At 40.5% G+C, this 21,506-nt stretch overlaps 1 protein-coding gene across 4 annotated transcripts in view; it reads left to right on the forward strand.

Moving 5' to 3' along the window:
- Positions 1 to 6,024: 6,024 nt before the first annotated feature.
- The window catches only part of kiaa1109 (KIAA1109 ortholog), a 76,287-nt gene continuing 60,805 nt past the window's right edge, over positions 6,025 to 21,506 (forward strand). For 3 of the 4 annotated variants that reach the window (XM_030718455.1, XM_030718453.1, XM_030718454.1), the window contains exons 1-15: positions 6,025 to 6,159; positions 11,864 to 11,999; positions 13,592 to 13,708; positions 15,007 to 15,085; positions 15,181 to 15,245; positions 15,411 to 15,585; positions 16,189 to 16,270; positions 16,420 to 16,613; positions 17,239 to 17,318; positions 17,844 to 17,994; positions 19,297 to 19,453; positions 19,900 to 19,978; positions 20,695 to 20,786; positions 20,896 to 21,013; positions 21,131 to 21,286. In XM_030718455.1, coding sequence (XP_030574315.1) covers positions 11,894 to 11,999; positions 13,592 to 13,708; positions 15,007 to 15,085; positions 15,181 to 15,245; positions 15,411 to 15,585; positions 16,189 to 16,270; positions 16,420 to 16,613; positions 17,239 to 17,318; positions 17,844 to 17,994; positions 19,297 to 19,453; positions 19,900 to 19,978; positions 20,695 to 20,786; positions 20,896 to 21,013; positions 21,131 to 21,286 — 1,651 coding nt within the window. In that variant the 5' untranslated portion in view covers positions 6,025 to 6,159; positions 11,864 to 11,893. Of the gene's footprint in view, positions 6,160 to 11,863; positions 12,000 to 13,591; positions 13,709 to 15,006; positions 15,086 to 15,180; positions 15,246 to 15,410; positions 15,586 to 16,188; positions 16,271 to 16,419; positions 16,614 to 17,238; positions 17,319 to 17,843; positions 17,995 to 19,296; positions 19,454 to 19,899; positions 19,979 to 20,694; positions 20,787 to 20,895; positions 21,014 to 21,130; positions 21,287 to 21,506 lie in introns of those variants that run through there. The other variant, XM_030718452.1, reaches the window with a different exon arrangement.

Here is a 21,506-nt window from a genome sequence, read left to right on the forward strand (position 1 = left end):
CCCCATCATAATCTAGGCACTACTAATATCTGCAAGACAAATATATCCCAGAAGCTTTAGGATGGATGTTTATGAAATATTGTGCAAACATTTGGTGTGCCCAAGAGATGAAGCTTATACCTTTTTTCACCTGGTGCATGTGCAGAGCCAGTTCTGCCTCAGTGCCCACATTTCAACAGGGTTGATAACCGAGTTTATATTGTGTCCAACAGCAAATATTGGGATCATTTGTGTGGAAGAAACTCTACAGCATCCATTCTTTAATTTTCTTAACCATTTATTTCAGGGTCATTGGAGGAGGGGGGGCTTCAGCCTATCCCAGCTATGGGTGAGGGTGCACCTTGGAGAATTTGCCAGCCCATCACAGGGCCAACACAGACAGACAATCATTCTCGGTCACATTCGCACACAGTGCACAGAGAGAACCCAGGCAGGCACAGGGAGAACGTGCAAACTCAGCATAGAAAGGCCCCAGCCGACCTGCAGATTCAAACCCAGGACCTTGAGGCAACAGCGCTACCCGCTGCAGCTTTACGCCCAAATGTTCAAGAAGTATCTGTGAATTTCTTGCAGGACCCTCTTCTATAGCTGCTGCTGTTAATGGGTCCATGGGTTAATGGGCTGGTGTCCTGCAGGTTTTAGATGTGTCTCTGCTTCAACACACCTGAGTCAAATAGAGAAGTCATTAGCAGGACTCTGGAGAACTTGACTGCATACTGAGGAGGTAATTCAGCCATTTGATTCAGGTGTGTTGGTTCAGGGATACATCTAAAACCTGCAGCACACCGGCCCTTGAGGCCTGGAGTTTAAGACCCCTGCTTTAGAGCTTTTAACTTTGCCTCAGTTGCTGCTGGGAGGTAGAGCATTTGTAGTTCTTAGCATTATTGGATTGTAATTAAATTTTTTGGACATCAAGTGTCATGGCCCCTAACAGTATGCACCGCTTCGGATTCCCGTTGACTGGGAACATATATGCACCACTGATAGCTGGGGCCTCTCTGTCATCACCAACTTTTAGAACTGGAAGCTTTCACAGTGATTTTCGCTGGCAAGCTCAGTTTGACTGGCTGATGAGTCCTTGATGTAACTGAGTGTGCCAAATGTACTTTAGACATTCAGTAATTGATTTCCTGAGATAAAGTGGTTAATAAATCCAAGTTATAACATCTGGCAAAGTATTCACAGTGAAATTTGATACCCTGATGAGACCAAGTGGAGGTCTTCAGTATGCAAAGAGAGCAGCGTTGGACCCAAGACCCTGAGAATACACATAGCTGATCAATCAAGCGGATACAGTAAACACCAGCGGGCCCATTTGGGAGCTGCATCTGTGTGTTTCAAGATGTTTTTGCTGAATAACATTAATTACATTTGAATAATACAAAACTGGTCAATGGTGTCAGAGAACAAGCCCTGAAGGGGAGGCCTTCATAAGCTCACTGCGGCTTCTTTTCGATTTGATGGTCTGTAAAAATGACAGTCTATGAAAAACCTGCTTTCTCTAAACCATTGGGGTGGGGGGGCTGCATTCTGAAGTTCACAGCCTTTCTGTAATTGCCTCAAGCAAGAAAAGTCTAATTATGTGTCCTCTAGAGAGCCTTGAGTTGCTGCATATTTAAAACAAGAGAGTAATGAAGCAAAAGTGAAGGAGCTGTTAATTACTAATAGAGTATTTGTAGCAGCTACGCCGTGGACATCCTTCAGGAATTCAGGTAAAATAACACTCACAAGACCAGAAAACGGATTTGTGTGAGATGCGGTTTCTGTTAAAGCTCCAGCCAAAATGAGACGGCCTTGTGGGAAAGGTTGATTGGCAGGGAAAAGCTTTGAACCTGATGTTTGCGAGCTTTGCGGTAAAGCGACTCCCACGTGTTCTTTGGGGAGGCTTTGTTGTTGTGACTGGAGGAGGGCTCGACAACATCCTCTCACATTAAACAATACCCAAGAGTTCTGGCAATTCCTAGAGATAACAAAGAGTTGCATCCTGGACTGTTTTCTGGTGCTTTTGAAATTGCTTTTTTGAATATAACAGGAAACCTGATTGTTTCTTGTTTTCTTTCATTATGGCTCCCAGGCTAGAAGAGTTCTCATCAACTTTAGATTCAACAATTTTCAACAGTTTAACAATATTGGTTAAAATGTTGGAAGCATTTCTCCAAGAACCATAACAGAGGAGGTGAAAAGCAGCATAGTTTAGCGGCTGCGCCTGCAGCCTGGACCAGGACAAGCAGCAGAAAATGGACAGATGGGTCAGGATGAATTTTAATAAATGTGGGGTTTCACTTTCCATTTGCAGCATGATAAATTACCAATTTTAACATGTAGATCACTTTGTGTTCACTGCCAGTTAGATAACAATAATTATAATTAATTATAGTTCCATAAATAACACAGCTGTGACTGGCCAAGGCCTGACTTCTACAAGCGCTCTTAAGCTGCCCAGGCACCAAGACATTTGCATCAGATCCTTTAAGTTGAAGGTGGAACCTTGAAGACTTTTTCATTCTCCTCAAACACTTCCTGAAACTTTTACAATGTAGCAGCATGCGTTATCCTGCCATCAGGGAGTACCGTTGTCATAAATGGATATATGGATGCACATTGTCTCCAACAATGTTTAAGTAGATTGTAGGTGTTGTGGTAACATCCATGTAAAGACCAGGACCCAAGTTTCCCAACCTTCACATCCATCACTGAGCTTCGGACACCCACAACTCTGTCAGTGTCTCACTGATTGTCCTTTTTAGCAGGTACTAACTCCTGCATGCTGGGAATACCCTGCAGGACCTGCCATTTTGGAGAGACTCTGACCCAAGTCCATCACAATGTGGCCCTCATTAAAGTTGCTCAAATGCTTTTCACACATGCTCATTTTTCTTGCTTACAAAGCAACAACTTCAACAATGTTCACTTGACAGGTGCTGTTGTAATGAGATAATCAGCTTAGAATGGCCATGTAATTAAATAGTCTGAAAAACAACCTAAAGTCATTAATTCACTGTGGCATTTACATTTTCACTCACAAGTTGCAACAAAGAATTTCTCTTCAAATAGCTGCAAAGAAACACAAGCAGAATGTGACGTGGCTGATTCACTGGGAGCACCGTAAGCTTCTTATTGTTGTGTTCAAAGCGTGTTTTCTGCACCTGTAAATTTAGAAGCAAATCTGTCCACTCTGCATGCATCATGAAATTACTCCAAGCAGTTTCTTTGAAGTGTTATCTACATTCATTTAAATTTGAGTTTTTAATTTTCAGTCAACTATGATATAAAAAAAAAAGTTCTTTTAGAAAATATACTAAAAATGTACTTTAACCATCATCTTTGCTGTTGCAGACAGGTCAAGTGGGGATTTTTCTTTTTTTATAAAATTCCCCACCTGACCTGTGGCTGCTCTTTGCCCTCCAAACTCGGGTCCTCTACCAGAGCCCTGGGAGCCTGAGGGTACTGCACAGTATCTTAGCTGTTCCTAGGACAGCGCTCTTCTGAACAGAGATCTCAGATGTCCGAGTTGGCCATTTTCAACCACCTGTGGGGGCGTATCCCACTTTGACCTCTGGACTTCCAGGTCATACTCGGCACACATGTTCCTGTTTACTGTGCCAGCAACTTTGTTGTGGCGTTCCATGTAACCCTTACCTGCTAGCATCTTGCACCGATCATGTGCTCAGAGCTTGTTCCTGTGCGGCCATGATTAGTGCCTCTGCGCTGTCTGTAAGTCCAGCTTTGTCCAGCCATTGGTAGGATTTCTCGATATCAACCACTTCTTCTATCTGCTGGTGGTACATGCCGTGCAGAGGCCTGTCCTTCCATGACGGTTCCTGTTCTTGCTCCTGTTCTATCTCGGGTTTCTGCTGCCTGAGGTACTCACTAAGCATGTGATCAGTTGTGGCCATCTTCCTGATGTACTCCTGGATCTTTGTTGTTTCATCTAGGACAGTGGTTCTGATACTCACTAGTCCTCGGCCTCCTTCCTTCAGCTTAGCGTGCAGTCTCAGGGTGCTGGATTTGAGGTGCAACCATCCATGAATGGTAAGGAGCTTTCTTGTCTTAAAGTCTGTGGCTTCCATCTCCTCTAAAATTAACTATTACTACATTATTTTAGTGTTTATTCCTTTTTATGGTCTGTATTTTATTTGATTTTTTGTATTTATTCTATTGTTTTCTTATTCAGGTATTTATTCTGTTTTGTTGTGTCACACTGAGTGAGTGTTTCTTGTCAGTGCGTGGAATAAATTGCTGTTGACGTGGCAATAAAGTACTGAAATTTGATGACTGGCAGAGTGTAGGTGTCACATAAAACTATACAATATACATAAGACAGAGATGTTTACAATAAAACACACTTAAACAACATATAGATTTAAGACATACATCATACTAAGTTGAATTCTCCCATTTACTTCATATCAAGATTATTTTTGATTACTTTGTCTTTCTCTTATAGTGCCTCTAATTTAGCTTTTTGAGTTAACTAGTAAGTTGTCAACTGTAGAGAGAAGGAGAAACAGTATAATACTGTAAACTAACTTTCCATCCTGCGAATTCCCTGCTGCTTAGTTTTGCAGTATTTTTCTTATAACATCTAAAAGCTGCACAAATAAAGGTCAGTAATTTTCTACTGTACAAATCTCGACATAGTCTAGAAGAGCACAAATATCCAAAGCTAATACAAGAACTTGGCAGGATATTGCATATATTCTTAGGGAAAGTCTCACTCTAAACAGTCTCTGCAATTTCATAACAGTGAAATGTTATAGCGACATCTTGGAGCCATTTACAAAACTAACAAAGATAATTGTTTGAAATGGCTAGAAGAATAAATATGAGGTTGTTATAATTCTTTTGACTACAATATTTCGCCATTCCCAAGACACAGAATTAGCATAGAGTAGCTGTGCTGCTCAAAACACTGTAATGTAATTTAGAAAGAATTTCTTCAACCAGAACACCAAATTAAGATTGTGGGACAGGCTGAATATATATTGTTGAATTTCTTGACGTGACCAGCCTACACATTACACTTTCTGTTTTGATGAGATGCCAGGAAATAAAGTATTAGTATACTTCTCCAGAATAGCCTGCACTGAGGGATGCAATGTCAGCTGGCAGTGCACTATTGAATTTTTTAGTCATAAAAATTGCAAAAATAAATAAATAAATAAAAATGTAAGCATGGATTGGTCCCACAAGCATTACTAAGTTCAAGTCCATTGTAGTCATTTCAGCAAAACAGTCTATAGGAGTTTGCGTTGTGTGCTCACATATACAAAGACACATCCAGCAGCACACAACACAGCACAAAATACAAGAGCATGTAAGATATCAACCCATAAAAGTATCTTTAATGTGCATTTTAGTGCAACAACGTACATCCAGACTGGAGAAGGGAGACAAATACCATCCCTGAAGCATAATGTTCAAACAAAACAAAACAAAAGAAAATAAAAACAAAAAAACAAAAAACAAAACACAAGGTTTTAAGAAAAAACAAAACAAAATAAAGAAATAATATTATGTACTTAAAAAAAACTACATAAAATTAAATGTATTGTTGTTATTATTATTATTATTATTAATAATTTTATTTTTTCTAGACTAATGATTAAAAATAAACAACAAATTCAAAATAATAAAAACTATTCTTAAACTGGCAAAAATAAAGTTAGCATTTATGAAAAATACAAATATGTCTGATCCATATCTGCTCATCTCTATGTTTTATACTTTGACAACTGACGGACTAATATATGTGTATTATTTTAATGCATTAAACCATTTTTATGTTCTTGTACCCTGGAAAACCAAAACCCAACCAACCAAACAAAACATATAGGCAAATAGATTTTATATAACCAACACGACATCAACGCATCACTGCCACAAAAGCATTCACGCTGGGAGGTAGGAAAAGTGACTGTCAGCTGTGTGCCTCGCTCTCCTCTAATTGGTCGGAAGCGGCCCTGCTTCTTTTTTCCTATTGGTCGAATTGTGGCCGCTCTCGACACAACAGGAAGAGATGCTAACTGGCCGTCTGCCTGGCAGGTAAATATTACACTGGGGATGCTAACTGTGGCCATCTCCGACACGACAAAAGGGCAGAAACTCCGGACTAACTGGAGCAAAGATGAAACCACGTGCTTCACTGAGGACATTAAGGTAAGTAAGGAGCAGCAGCTGTGTTGTTTTCACAATTTAGAAAATGAGAAGTTGGAGGGCGCGGCCTGCTGTCATTAGCCTGCTGGCTAACCTCAGTGCTAACGTTGTGATATTGAGCGGCTTTTAAATTAATGGGCTGACACGTCATTAACCAAGAAGCATCCTGGCCGCATAGGACAGATCACCAGTCTCTTGTTACAAAAAGGAGACGAGTTAATTTCAATACCAGTTTGTCTTTGTAGGCAATTGAAGTTGATCAAGACCTGGAATTAGCTAGGTGTGTGTTAGTTTCAGGTGTCTCTGCATTCCAGATTACACCTGAGCTGGAGTGAGTAATCGTTTTACACCTGGCCGTGTTTAGCTTAGAGCTCATAGCCTTGTATACAATTTAACTGCCCTGTCCCTTCATATCTTATCACCTCTCTCAGCAAAGATACAAACTGTCGACCTCCCCTCTCTTGTCGCATTCTTGTTGTCTGACATTTAGTTGGATTAAATATTAAAACGGATGTTCTGTTGACTACACTAGTTTAGTGCTGATAATCTAGTTAATGGCCACATTTTGGAGCTTTTTAATCTGCCAGTCATCTTAGTGACGTCTTAGATCAGTATTGTTTCTCTGTACATTTTTTTTTAAGTACAGCAATGAGACAGTGCGCCTTGATTGTTAGTTTGTGCACCTTTGTTTGTTCGGAAGCAAGCCATGATTGGCAGAATCCCAAGCACGTTATTATTAATTATAATCCCTCCTAAATAACATATTTTGGGGGCCATCTGTGGATGATAATCCATTGAAATGATATCCCTCCGAGCTTATTAGTTCCTTTTATCAGTCCTTGCATGTTTTTCTGCTGGTTCCACTGATACCAAGCTTGTGGCAGTTGCATGCAAGGCTTTTTTCCTCTCTGTTTCTACATTGTGTTTGGACTCAAGTAATAAAACAGCTGAACTGATACTGAAAGCCCTTCCTTGTCCACATAGAAAATTGAGCAGGAGTCAATAAAGGACCGGACCTAGAAATGATAATGACATTGGTATCAGTAAACTCTTGGCAATATCCCAGAACTGTGCTAAGGTAGGTTAACACAGGGTTTAAGACAGGGTTTCCAAAGTGTGAATTTTTGAATCTAGATAAGATATAAATCATAAAGATACTACTGTTTAGTTACAGTGGCGTTTTGTGCCTGCATAAATCCATTAGATCTGTAAACTGTATGATAGAGGGGGGTTTGTTTTTCCATGGAGTGTATTATGCAGTAGTTTTGTTTAACTACTACTCAGGTGTGTCCATTGAATTGTTGTTGACATGAAAATGTTTGTATACAACAATTATGTTAACTAACAAAAAACTGATGGGTGTTTACTTCAGGTGACGGCTTATTGCTGTAATCAAGTCACCATTTGTGAAGTGAATTTGAAAACAGTGAGCTTTCTGAGAACACTCGTGACTCACTGATTATCAGAGCTGATCTTTCCTGGAAGCCAGCATCTCATAACTTGTGCTGGATAGTAAAACCGGAACTCACCTTACAGGTAGTCACTGGTTTTGCCTGAATAGAACATTCATTTTTCCCAGGGTTTGGTGGATCATCTCCAGCATGGTAATAAATTATTTTTTAACAAGTTTCCTAAGTTGAGATGTCATTTACTTTATTATAGACATGTTTGTTCATCAAATGGTCAGAAATAATAGGAACATTTGTTTAACTTTGGTTAATTTAAGTATCATAGACTCATTCCGTTTACTGTATGTGGAAAGGTTGTGCTTACAGTGCCATCACCCCCAAAGTCCCATTCTGAGCTAGGAAAAACCCAGGCACAATTTCAGTGTTAACATTAGGCAGCCCGAAGCAAGGGCGTGGCCCACATATAATCCAGTATGACCAGTAAAATTCCTGAAAAATAAACTAGAAAAAATCTAAATGATTTTCTTTCCTTTGGTGTAAAGAAGTACATTGTAAAAACGTGTAATGAACCATTTATATACAAAAGTGTACTTTCAATGTAAACTTTCTCAGTTTTTCTGCAGTCATCAGAAAAATCTTTTCATGAATTCAAACAAGAGTTGCCTCAAGTTGCTCTATATTGTGAGGTCAAGACCCTGCAATATTGGAGAGAAAACTCCCAACAATTAGACAATCCCCTTTGAGCAGAGCTTGGTGATGGTGGGAAGAATGAATTCCCTTTTAACAGGAAGAGATCTCCAGCAGAACCAGACTCAGGGAGGAGTAGCCTGGTTCAATAGGGGAAGACCTCGAACCAAGAACAGTAAACAGAACAAAACACAAATTATGGGAGAGAGAAAACAAAAGTTAATGAGATTCAGTAGTGGTATAAAAACACATTAAACTTAATTTATACATTTGTGTTGGATCTATGATGTTGCCTTCACAAGTGGCTGTGCATGTGTTGCTCTTTTGTTGGCAAAACATTAATTTGGTGGTGGGGTTTATTGCTTCAAGTTGGTCTTTTCCAGTTGATTCGAGAAATGGCAACAGAACCAGCAGTAGTTGAAAATGCGTAGGAGGAAATGATGGTACCAAATTGGCCATTCACAGTTGTTGAAGACTAAGAGGTGCATGTCAGGGTGTGGCATGAGTTGCCACGTAGGATTTTAGAGAGGTTTGTGTGGTTATGATGTACCTATACGTTTAACACAGGAGTATAATTCTCCTATCAGGAGTGATATGAAAAAACAAACGGGAGAAGAAATGCTAAGTGAATCATGGGAAGTCTCCCAGCAGCCTGAGCCTATAGCAGCATAACTAAGGGATGGTTAAAGGTCACCTGACCCAGCCCTAACTATAATCTTTATCAAAAAGACAGTTTTAAGCCTAATCTTACAAGTATAGAGAGGTTATCTGTCTCCTGAATGGCTGCAGTCTGAGAGTGAAGTGCTCTTTTATGATAATATGATGCTATGATGTCTTTAAGATATGATGGGGACTCATCATTGAGGACATTTTATGTGAAAACGAGGATTTCTAACATCAATTCTTGATTTAAACGGGAGCCAACGAAGAGACACTAATATGGGGGAAATATGATCTCTTTCTAGACCCTGTTAGTACTCTTGCTGTGGTGTTTTGGATACAGAGAAGGCCTGTCAAATAAGGGTTTAGAGCACCCCGATGATAAGGAATTATAGTAGTCCAGCCTGGAGATAAGATTCTGGCATGTTTGATCCCTCTGACCTATAGGAACATTTGCCCTTTTCATCGTAACAGCCACAACCAGAGCTGGATTAGCATCTGGCAGGTAGTTGATTTAAAGTCCAGTGTGAGGGGCTTCTGTTAATTTATGTCAACTGTGAAAAGTGAACTCTTTTTCATTCTTACATGTAATATCTGTCAGAAAGAAGCATTTAGAAACTGTTTTCTGTGGGAAACTGTGACGGGTTTGTTTGCATCTCACAGGTCTTACAGCCAACAATGTTTTGGGTGGATTAGATGAGGATTTGTTTGTGTGAACAGTGCTGAAGCCTTTAAGCATGGGGTGACTGAGATCACAACACACACACACACACACACACACACCCACCAGCCTTTCACCAGCTCCCCACCACACGCGAATAGTAATAATCTTTGTAGAAGCAAAGTTCAAATCACTGAATGCAGCCACAACATGCAAAGTTATTACACATATAGCTAATTGTAATGTGATACACCATTACAATTAGTTATTACACATATAGCTAATTGTAATGGTGTATCACATTATGTACACTGTGGAAAGTATGATTAAATGACTTAAGCAACACTTTAGAACCTGCACTTTTTTGTGCTGTTATTATTTTCATGTTCTGGGGTTGCCTGTCTGTACTTGTGTACAGTTGTGAACATGAAATCTCTTAGGCACAGACCTTCATTTGGACTCAAAGATGACCTGATTAGATTTTAATATCCAAAGTTCAAGAGCACTGTGACCCCACAAAACATATTTCTGGACTTATTTGAAAAATGTACACACTGACTGTGGTGTTCTGATGTGTAAAAATGCGTTATTTTTGCTGCAACTTTGCTTTATATCTAGAGGGATGTGAACTGTAACTTGGAGACATATAAGATGCAGTATGACTTGAAATAATTAATGACCCTTTTGCCCACAGTTCTTCCTTCAGCTAGCCTGCTATTATTCCTCTCTTACAAAATTATATTTGCAAATGAATCTGCCAAATTTGAATAACTGCAGTGGGAAGTGAACCAACTTAAAGAGACATGCAGACATGCAGACATGGTGAAACAGCAATGTGGACAGCACAGATTGTTTATCATTATGTATAACACAGTTTAAAATAGTCAAGAAACCATAAAATGTAAATAAAAGCAGAACGCAAAAAGATCTGAATCACTGTATTAAATAATTTACAAGGGCAACATATCAAAGTTTGAAGCTTTATTATTTTTTGAAAAATAGATCCTCATTTTGAATATAATGAAGTTGGGGCAGTGTTTGCCCAGCATTTTTTATCACTGTTTCTTTTAGTTACACTCTGCAAGTGTTTGGAAACAGGAAACAGAACTTCCTTTGCTTTTGTTTCACAATGAGCCCAAACTTTTCAGGCAGTGACGAGTCTAGACTGCAGCCAGTCCAGACTGTTGTAACATGTGCAGAAAATAGTTTGAAACAAGCAAAGGCCTGCCTGGAAAAAGACATTAACTGGATGCCAGCATTTCTTTAAAACTTCCAAAACCTGGGACCTTCACAGTTCTGCAAGATGTTCATGTAGTGTCCACCGGTGCCATCCCATACCCCCACGGATGCTTGCTTTTGAATTGTACACTGATGAGCTGGATGGCCCAAAAACAAAACAAAAAAATGTAAACTGTTGATTCGTGCCCAGAGGAGGCAGCTGGATGCAGAGATGAGCTGTTTATTGACAGATGTTGACAGAAGCATTTCTGAGCAGTTTCCACCACAGAATCATGTTAATGATTTTTTTTTTAATCACCAAATATCCTTTGTCAGCCAAAAATATGCTTTGAACTGAAACTGCAAAATTAATTTATTCCATCTTATCATATTTAATAGTGCATGTTTTCCCTCCATGTTGTTGTATTTGTCTGCCTGGTGGTTGTATCCATCCATCCATCCATCCATCCATTCCGCTTATCCGGGACCGGGTCGCGGTGGCAGGAGCCTAAGCAGAGAAGCCCAGGCTTCCCTCTCCCCAGCCACCTCCTCCAGCTCATCCAGAGGGACCCCAAGGTGTTCCCAGGCCAGCTGAGAGATATAATCTCCCCAGCGTGTCCTGGGTCTACCACGGGGCCTCCTCCCGGTGGGACATGCCCAGAACACCTCACCCAAGAGGCGGCCAGGAGGCATCCTAATCAGATGCCCGAGCCACCTCAACTGGCTCCTTTCGATGTGGAGGAGCAGCGGCTCTACTCTGAGCCCCTCCCGGATGGCCGCACTCCTCACCTTATCTCTAAGGGAGAGGCCAGCCACCCTACGAAGGAAGCTCATTTCTGCCGCTTGTATTCGCGATCTTATTCTTTCGGTCACTACCCAAAGCTCGTGTCATAGGTGAGGGTAGGAACGTAGATCGACCGGTAAGTCGAGAGCTTCGCTTTTTTACACTAAGCTCCCTCTTCACCACGACAGACCGGTGCAGCGTCCTCCATTTTCATAGTAATGCGCTTCATTTCCACACTTGAACATGTTCATGTGCCAGTGAAAGCAGACTGACAGTTAATCATTTCAGTTTCAGACATCAGACTGAGAGCCTGTAGCCATGGATGGACCTGCTGCCAAAACCAATGAAAGCACCTTCCCCAGCTTTGTGGATCTTGACAACTTCCTTAACAAGCACGACTCCAACTTCATCTGGCTTCTCGTTGGTCAGTAGTAAAAATTTTTATGGAGAAAATCTGTATGTGTACCTTTGTTAAATTCGGTGTTGATTACCCTCATGGTTACAAATATTGGCTTTGCAACACTGTTATTATTTCAGTCAATGTAACTTTATGAGGGTGTGATGCAATTCAATTCACTGGACATAAAAGGTGTTTTCTGGCCTTCACACTCAGCATTGAATGCATAGGGATGACTCAGCAGTGATTCAGCTCAGTTTACTGTAAGTTAATGTGCTCTTTTGACGTATTGGAAGTTTGTTGTACTGAGCTGCAAACCAATTGTTCCATACAGCCTCAGTTTCTCTAGTCCTAGTTGTAGACGAAACTTTTTAATGGGGGTCTTCATTGAATTTTTCTTTTAGTCTGGGTCTAAGTTTAATCCATGTCTGGGAAACTTGCTGTATGTGTTTAAGATGGTCTGTGAATAATTAATTGGTGTTTGATTTAAATCATTTAGTTAAACCTACTGTTGATTTAATGATTATTGCTGAGTTTGCATGCTGCTTTTCGTAGGCCGATTATATCGTGTGGCTCAAAGCTGCCATTTCGTTGGACTGTAGAGTCTTGAATGAAACTAAGTCTGTAAAACACAGCTGTCACAAGTTAGTTCACTGCTCAAAAAAATTAAGGCTACACTTGATCGTCACAGTATTACACAAAGGTCAGTTAAACTTCAGGGGTATCTGTGTGTCCACTTACTGAGCAAAAACCATGTCACCTGCTTTGGGTCAAATGAAAGTGACAACAGGCACTGTGGAGAGTCAACAACAAGACAGCTCCCAAAAACTGTTGCTCTCTCCATATCCCTCCTGACTGATTATTCCCTGGTTTTGCGATTTGCTGCTGTCCTGTACCTGAACCTGTAGCCCATTAATGTTGCACAGGTACTCCAGCTCCTCATCCCCGCACATCCAAACGTGCCATTGGAGTAAGGTTTGCAGTGTCTCCCAGCACTCTCGAGCAGGGCACGTATCTGCTCCTTTGTGTGAGGAGGCACAGGAGGAGCACTGCCAGAGCACTATGAAATAACCTCCAGGGGGCCACTCGTGTACATGGCTCTGACCAAACTGTCAGAAGCAAACTCCATGAGGGTGGCATGAGGTCCTGGGATCCTTTGGTAGGACCTGTGCTGTTCTGTAATGATCAAGTGTTGCCTTATTATAGTTTAGTTTTTTATTTATCTATTTTTTATTTATTTTTTTTAGCAGTATATATTAATTTCATTGCGTTCATCCTTAAAAACACCAGGAGTAGTTTCAGGTGGAATTTATGGAAATCTTAGTATGAGTCCTGCGGTGTTGCTGCAGAATTTGGGGCATTGTACTTAAAGAACAAAATATGTTTTATTAAATGTAATAAAAAAAAAAAACAGAGGAAGAATTAGGCCTAACAGACTAATCAGCATTAGTGATTATATTTGAAAGTATGGCCTACTTAGCTGTTTCATTCACAAGCAAATATTTCTAAGCTTTGGGGTATTAACAGCTTTTTAATTTTTGTAATTTTTTTATTATTGTTTATTTTTAAAATGAATTTTACTGACTGACATCATCTTTTTTTCCCCCTCTCCTTTTCAGCCACCATTCTGTCCTGTGGATGGATTATCTATTTAACTTATTACAACTCACGCAACATTGGTCTCATCCTCACCCTCATCATCAACAGACTCTACAAGGATGGCTACATTCACATCGGTGTGTTCATCAGGAGCTCTGTCGCACTGTGATGAATAGGGAGGAGGAAGCTTTCAGTTGAAGGCGTTAACTCGGTCTGCTGAATATTTCATGATGAGCCGGGTTCTCTCAGTGATTATATCCGCATTGTCTGAGCAGCAAAGTGCATCCAATACCAGATTGGGTTTTTGTACATAGGTGATACAGGAATTAATTTCCAAAAGCACGTTGAAGCCACAATTCAATGAAACTCTTGCTTTTTAGGATGTGATGAGTTTCTATTAAACACGAGTTCCTGTCATCTGTGCTCTGAGGTACTCTGAGCACTGCGCACACCAGAAATAATTAACAACAACAGAACGTCAGAGCTTGGCAGGAAATTGACAGATTCAATTCAGTGTAAATTACCGCAGACTTGCGCCTGACTGGCTGCATGAATGATAAGTGCAAAACGACAATAAAGGCAGCATAAAAGTTTAATGAGGAAGGCACAGCTTAGTTGACGTTTCTTTGCCAACATATGTTGGTACAAATTGAGTAGGCACCTGTTTGTTTAATAATCTGTTTTGTTTTTTTGCTTTTTTTTTTTTATTCATTATTTTTGTTATTAATTTAAGTCAGTTTATGCCATTTCTGTCCAGGGCATTTCCAGCATTTCCAGAAAATTTGCACTTTTTACCGACAGTTTGTCGGCACATTTGTGTCAGGTGTTGAGCGGGTTTGAACGCGCCCCAGGTGTGTGTGTTGTCATCAAATTTACTGGAAAACATTCGCTTCTGTAGCTCTGTGTAGATTTTTGGGTGACTGAGACATTCTGTCTAAAGTCACTGGAAAAAAATTCCACGAATGTGAGGAATTGTCACCATGGATGATAATGCATGAAGCACTCAGGTGCTCTGTTTGTATGAAGTAATTGAACCTGAGAAAGACATGTTATGAGCCAAAAGAGGTTATTAACAGGAAATCATGTTCGAGCTTTCAAATTCCTCTTTCTTGCTCAGTGACAGCCTGTGACCTACTTGCTGATTTAGATGCTAATTAAGATTGTTTCTTTCTCTTTGATAAGAATGAAAGTGTGATTAAATATCCCAGCAACACCCATGCTGTTGTTATTCTACCAGAGCTTTCATAACCGTATAATTGCAGCTTTGTAATGTTTTAATTAACTGGTTTGACTTGAATTGAAGATGCTGTTATCAAATCCAAACAAACCTGCCATGGAGGAGGTTACTAGTATGATGTAATAGTAAAACCAACACTTTATGTTGCCGTTGCTAAAACTAATTGCTAATACTGTTCAACTTTGCCTTTCTCGACAGGCTCCTTCTCCTTCTCCGTGCTGTCAGGGAAGGTCATGTTCAGAGATGTCTACTACATCAACCAGGACATGTCTATCAGGTAATCTGACCGGTGTTTGTGTTGTTGCTTCTCCTCCATCCGTCCCTCTGTTATCTTCTAACGTGCGTGCTGATTATTGCTTGTGTGTGTTACAGGATACAGGACGGCTTTCTCATATTTCGTTGGTGGAAAATGTATAACCCAAAACAGAAACAGCATGGTGAGTAGAGAAGGATTTGTTGACTGATTGGATTAAACTTTTAAATGCATATATTATTAGTCTACCACATGTTTAAATATTAGTATGCTCAGTCCATCAATATTTGACTATCAAGATGCAACAATCACCTTGAGTTCTTATTTATTTATTTTTTTTGTGCATCAGATCCCAAGGCAGAGACGAGGCTTTACGTGACTGTCAACGGCTTTGAGTTCCACGTCTACAACCGGACTGACCTCTACGCACGGCTGCAGGAGACCTTTGGACTGGACCCCACGCTCCAAAGGCCCAAAAAAGATGAAGAGAGGGGGCGAGAGGACAGAAACAAGACACTGGAAAGGTATGACTATGGCATCCTCCAGCACCTTTACTTTGTATCCAGTGTTAATATTGTTTGGACAACATTTGTCTTCAATATTTATTTGACGTTTCGAGTTGTTGATTGCTAAAAGCTATCTTCTCTAGTTGTGTTAGCCTAAGATCAAATAAATGTGTCACTGGTGTCACTGGCCAGTTTTTAGCTGTAGCTAAACCAAAAATAATGTGCAGCATGATTGTCAATCTAAATGCCTGTTAAAATAAAAAAAAAAAAACATGCATACAGACACTCGTGCTTACTGAGCAGGTAGTTTCTTAATTGTGATAACACATTTAGGAGTATATTGTTATATATTCTCACCAGTATGGCTGTATGGTTTCAGTTGAGCAGAACAGAAATGAGTGCAAGAGCATATTTAGAGCTGTGGCTGTGAATGATAAGCAGCTGCTGAAAAAGCTGCATAATCTCACACCCTTTTCTCTCCGTTGTTACCAAGTGCATCGGGAGTGCAGTCAGAACAGAGCTGCTGTCATTTCCTGCTGACAGTCAAATTAAGTGAACTGACTAGAAACGTAGCCCAGCTTAAATGCCTCCAAACTGAATGTTTTTTTGTTCCTTTTATAGCGTCAGCATTAAAGCTGAAAGTCAGGATCCCTCATCGTCTTGGCGGTCCCTCATTCCCGTCATCAAAGTTAACATCAGTACTGTAAGTGCCACTAATTCTGTGGAATTTGGCCAAGTGGTTTAGTTTTAAAGAATTTTAGGTTCATGTTTTACCCTGTATGACAGGAAAATAACGTGTTCAGTGCATTTAGGAGTCGCTGCTTTAGCGCTTGTACGTTTGCTCTCTTGTAGGGTCGCTTGGCATTTGGGAACCACTACCTCCCCCAGACTTTGTGCATGAACTTTGAGGACGCCTTCCTGACATACGCCACCAAACCTCCCTCCAGCCACTTGGACCAGTACATGCACATTGTTAAAGGCTCACTGGAGAATGTGCGGGTCATGCTGGTTCCCAGTCCGCGCTACGTGGGCATGCAGAGTGACGAGTGAGTCCAAGTTATCGAGGAGGAGTTCTGAGGGTGACATTATGCATTTTTGGAAATAACTTTAAAAATCGCATTTTCAAAAGCAGGGAGTTAATGAAAGATTAGGTAATGTAACAGATGTATTGCTATATTAAAACTTGCACATAAACAATGTTTTTCAATTTAAAGTGTTGTCGGTAATAAAATATTTTCCCTCAAAGCGTTTTAGAGACGTTGTAGTCTAAAGAAGAACTTGAGGAATATCCTATGCCACTTTTTTTTTTAAGCACACTGAAATGACTGCAGAAGATTGGCTCATTGTGGGCTGCTCTTTCCATGGTTCCTGTTTGTCCTGCAGCATATCTGTGGTGTGAATCTTAAGCACAGACAGGCTGAGGACTGAATTAATATTTTTCTGCTGGTTTGTACAAAACACAAGGCGCACATTTTTATTACTTTACAATAACTTTTAATTACTGTTGTTTTTTTGCTCAAGTACTCAAATGCCTTTAAGTGAAAGGCTTTGTTTCAGGTGTACTGAGTCTTTAGTTCAGTGCAGTACAACTGAAGGCTTTAGAGTATTAAAAAAATGAGGCTGCAGAGTTCCTAATCTCTGAAGATATTTACCTGTGAATTTCTCCTCCAGACCCCCTAGACTGATGGGAGAAGGATTTGTGGTGATGCAGTCCAATGATGTTGACATCTACTATTACCAGGATGAACCAGGTGGGCTCATGCATGCACACATCCACCCAGATACCTTTTTTTTACTTCTCAGACGAAAAAGGCTGATGGGGTGTTGTTGTCAAACTTCCTGTTTTGTGAACGTCAAACTTCCGTCAAACTTCCTGTTTGCATCTACTAAAAATCTCAAATGAGTTTGAATCTTGGTGAACTTGACCTCAAGGTAGAGGTCAGAGGTCAAGTTTTCTGAAAATCTGATGAACGCAATAACTGGAATGATGCCACCTAGGATTTTCAAATTGAGGCCATGGATGCATTTTTTTAAACAGTTACTTAGTTGTTAACATAATAATGCCAATCACAGAAAGTGACAGTATTCTCAGTGGTTTGTATTTATTATATTTATGTGTACTAGACCTTGTGCTTCCAGGGGATTTGTGCCAGTACGCTGTCTCTTGTAAAGTGTATTCATGATTATTTTTCAGTGTTCTTTTTTTTTGTGCACAGTTGTGTGTTTTTGTGTCGCCGCCTTTTGACATCCAGGATTTGACATCTGTGTATGTCCAGGTCTGGTCCCTGCGGAGCAGGAGAGTGGCGAGGAAGCAGAGACGAGCAGTGAGGACGATAAACTCCAGGACCTGCCTCCTTGTTGGGGTCTGGACATAGTCTGTGGGAAAGGAACTGATTTTAACTACGGGCCTTGGGCAGACCGCCAGAGGTGAGTGGAGAATAAACACAAAAAAATAACAAGATTAAAAATATACATGAACTAACATTATAATTGTAGTGCAAACCAAGCTTTTTTTTTTATTCAATTGGAGGTTTTAGTTTTTTAGAAATCTCTATATTTAATTTTGGACAAACACACACTTCTGTGTACCCAAATTCCCCAAACAGATTTTTGCATACAGACTTTACTTGGGTGAGCTGCCCAGATATATTAACCCCCTACCCCGCTATATTTATTGTGGCACTTTTTTATTTCTCTGTCCTTCTGAGAAATGCCTTTCCCAATGAATTTCCTAGTGGACACCCCCATCACTCTTATTTTGAAAGTTCAGTCCCTGATAACCAGCCGTCTTCGGCTCTTTCTGTCTTCCGACTGACTCGCTGTTGTTGCAGTCTTCTATCATTCAGCTGCCTCTGTAGTGTCATCTTATGGGCAGATGGACTCCGACTCCAGTGTCCTGGATTTGAGGTGGCGACAGTAATCATTGCTCTTGAAGTCTGCAGCACGCTGGAGGACCGCTCCCATTCATGTGCTGTTGAGCTCACCCTGGCTACAGAGTAAAAGCTGTACGAGCCGCACCTCAAGAAACTGAAGTTTGAGATTGCCTGTGGAGGCAAAGTACTTGGCATAAAAAAAAAACTGCCAGAAGTAGTAGGCTGCGCGGTGATGCTGTGTCCAGCTCTTTATTGCCTTAAATCTCTGGACGCCTTGTGTGAAATGTTACTGAGATTGTTCCTGTGTGCACATAAAAAGCCGTTTGTTGCTTGTTTGCTGAAGTTGTTCAGGGTCATTGTCCACTTCCATATGTTAGATTTCATTCAGTCTAAAACATGTATGAATGCACTTGAGATGGGGACACACTGCTCATGAACAAGGAAAAGAAATGAAATCCAACTCCAGTATTTTCTGAGGAGCCGGCCTCTCGAAACTGATTGGGCTTCGTTGTGATGGATGACAGAAAGAAGACTCTTGATTTGCTGGTTCTTTTGGCTTAAGAAGCTTGCAGTGATGTACCTGTAGAAACTGTCTGAACCGAAGAGAAAAAAATATGTAGACTTAAATATGTCCCACTAAAACAAAAATGTCCACAGAAGTCCACCATTAAAGGGCCCGTTGACTAATAAATGATGGAAGCTTCATTCAGGATCATTGCAGTTAAGCTCAAACCAGTTACATCAAGTCTCTAAATACACCACTTTTAACATGGATGCAAGTGCTGGAGATAGATGGTGTTTATGATTAGTTCAAGCTTGTAGACTTTGCTCTATAATATGACTTTACCTTTCTCAGGGACTGTCTGTGGAAGTTCTTCCTGCCTGCAGACTTCCAGGCCATGAAGGCAACTGAGGTTGCACAGCCAGGAAAACCCAGACAGATCCAGGCCTTCGAGCTCCGCATGAACATCATTGCTGACGCCACCATCGATCTGCTTTTCACCAAAAACAGGGTGACTTGTGCTCTCTCTCCTGTCTGCTTTCTTCCCTGCTTTTTTTTCCCCTTCTTGCTAACCTCTTTGATCTTTCTTCCTCTCCCTGCTGCTGTCCTCATCTTTGTCTTTATATCTCACCATGTTTGAGCTATTGATATTGGTTCATGTTTTATGCTTTTTCATATTTTCTTCCTGGAGCAGTGCAGGGATTTTCACAAAGCATGTGAAGCATGTGAAATGCATACTAAATAACGCCATTAATACACACTGAATAAAAATCTAAAATGGCTTGAGCCAGCAAAGATTGCCGTTTTATTACAGCTTTTGAACACATTTCTCTTCAGATTAGGTGATTTTCTCGTATTTTTATTTGCTGAAGTGCCCACGGATAATTTGACAGCATGTATGAAATTTCTGCTTGCTTTCTCTCCCTCTCTCTGATACATCATCATCCCTGTTACTAGGAAACCAATGCCATTCATGTGAATGTAGGTGCAGGCTCTTACCTGGAAGTCAACATCCCCATGACTGTGGGAGAGAATGGTAAGGGCGTGTTTCACAGAAATTACAGCAGCAGACCAAAATATGTGTTCAGATCAGCAAATATCCGTCTGGCTCAAGGTCAGTTCTTGTTAATGTAGGCGCACACGGCAGTTTTCCCGTCATCTAAGTAATAATCTTTTGCGATGAGTAATGGCTGAACTGCAAGTATGATAAGCAGCTTTATTAGACGTCAGTATAAGTTCATTTAATTGTACAGTGACAGATTCTTCAAGCTGCTTATATCATGGGCAATGATGAAGGTGATGGTATCACAGTTTTTATTATTCTTCAGGACATTTATTTCTATTGATATTTATCCCATCCCTTTATTAATATTTAAGGCTTAATTTAATTTTGCGGTCAGATTTTCGTTATAAAGTCATAATTCACTTTTTATTTTCAGCCCTTAAAGTGAACTGTTGTAAATTGTGCTGTGTCCAAATACCTCATACCAACTGTCAGCATAGTGGTGGAGGGGCGAGTACTTGGGCTTGTTTTGCAGCCACAAGACCTGGGCACCTTGCAGTCATTGAGTCGATTATGAACTCCTCTGTACACCAAAGTATTGTGGAGTCAAAGACGGATCATATTATGTCAGTGCTCTCCTCTGTTCCCAGAAGTTAACATAAGCAGCTTTGGTAAATGACCGTATTTCTAAGAACATCGCTGTAGCTCTGGGTTTTGAGAGATGATGTTTTTCTGCTTCTGCCCTCAAGGCTACTCTCCCACCATCAAAGGTCAGCTGCTTCATGTGGACACCACCAGCAGCATGCAGTACAGGACCCTTCTGGAAGCTGAGATGTTAGCTGTGAGTATCACGCACTCAGAAGGCTTTTCACTTGAAATTTTGGAGAGATACTAATGGTGCATACACACAAGGCCTTAAAAGTTAAAATTTGTCTTTACCCTTTTTTAAGTTCCACGTGATAGCCAGCTACCCCCGGGTATGGAACATGCCCCAGTCGTGGCAGTGCGAGATTGAGGTGTACAAGGCCACGTACCATTTCATCTATGCCCAGAAAAACTTCTTCACTGGTAATATTCAATATTCAGATTCTTTTATTCGGCTGTGTGTGTACTGACACATCAGGAAATCCCCGAAAAAATCTACAAAAAAACTGAGAATCACTATTTCCTCGTTCTTCTTCTTAGATTTGATCCAGGACTGGGCGAGTGACAGCGCCCCTGATATCTACTCCTTCGTGCCGTATTCCTGGAAGTTCAAGGTCCTTTTCCACCAGTTTGAGATGATCTGGGCAGCAAACCAGCACAACTGGATCGACTGTTCCACTAAGCAGCAGGAGAATGGTAAGAAAGCTGAACAGCTTAAGCTCATCTTAAATGTTTTCTTTTTAAAATAACTTGAATATTTTGAAAACCATCTGAGTAGGTACGCTTCTTAGAAGGCTCTGAGGGACCCCTTTTAAGTAACTGTCGCTTCACTGGTCGAGCATTTATTCTCAGCCAGTTAAGGGTGCCGTAAGGTTATAAAATATGTCCTGTTAAAGCACGAGATGGTTTAATAATT

The sequence above is a fragment of the Archocentrus centrarchus genome, chromosome 22 (assembly GCF_007364275.1).
Source record: "Archocentrus centrarchus isolate MPI-CPG fArcCen1 chromosome 22, fArcCen1, whole genome shotgun sequence".
Taxonomy (NCBI): domain Eukaryota; kingdom Metazoa; phylum Chordata; class Actinopteri; order Cichliformes; family Cichlidae; genus Archocentrus; species Archocentrus centrarchus.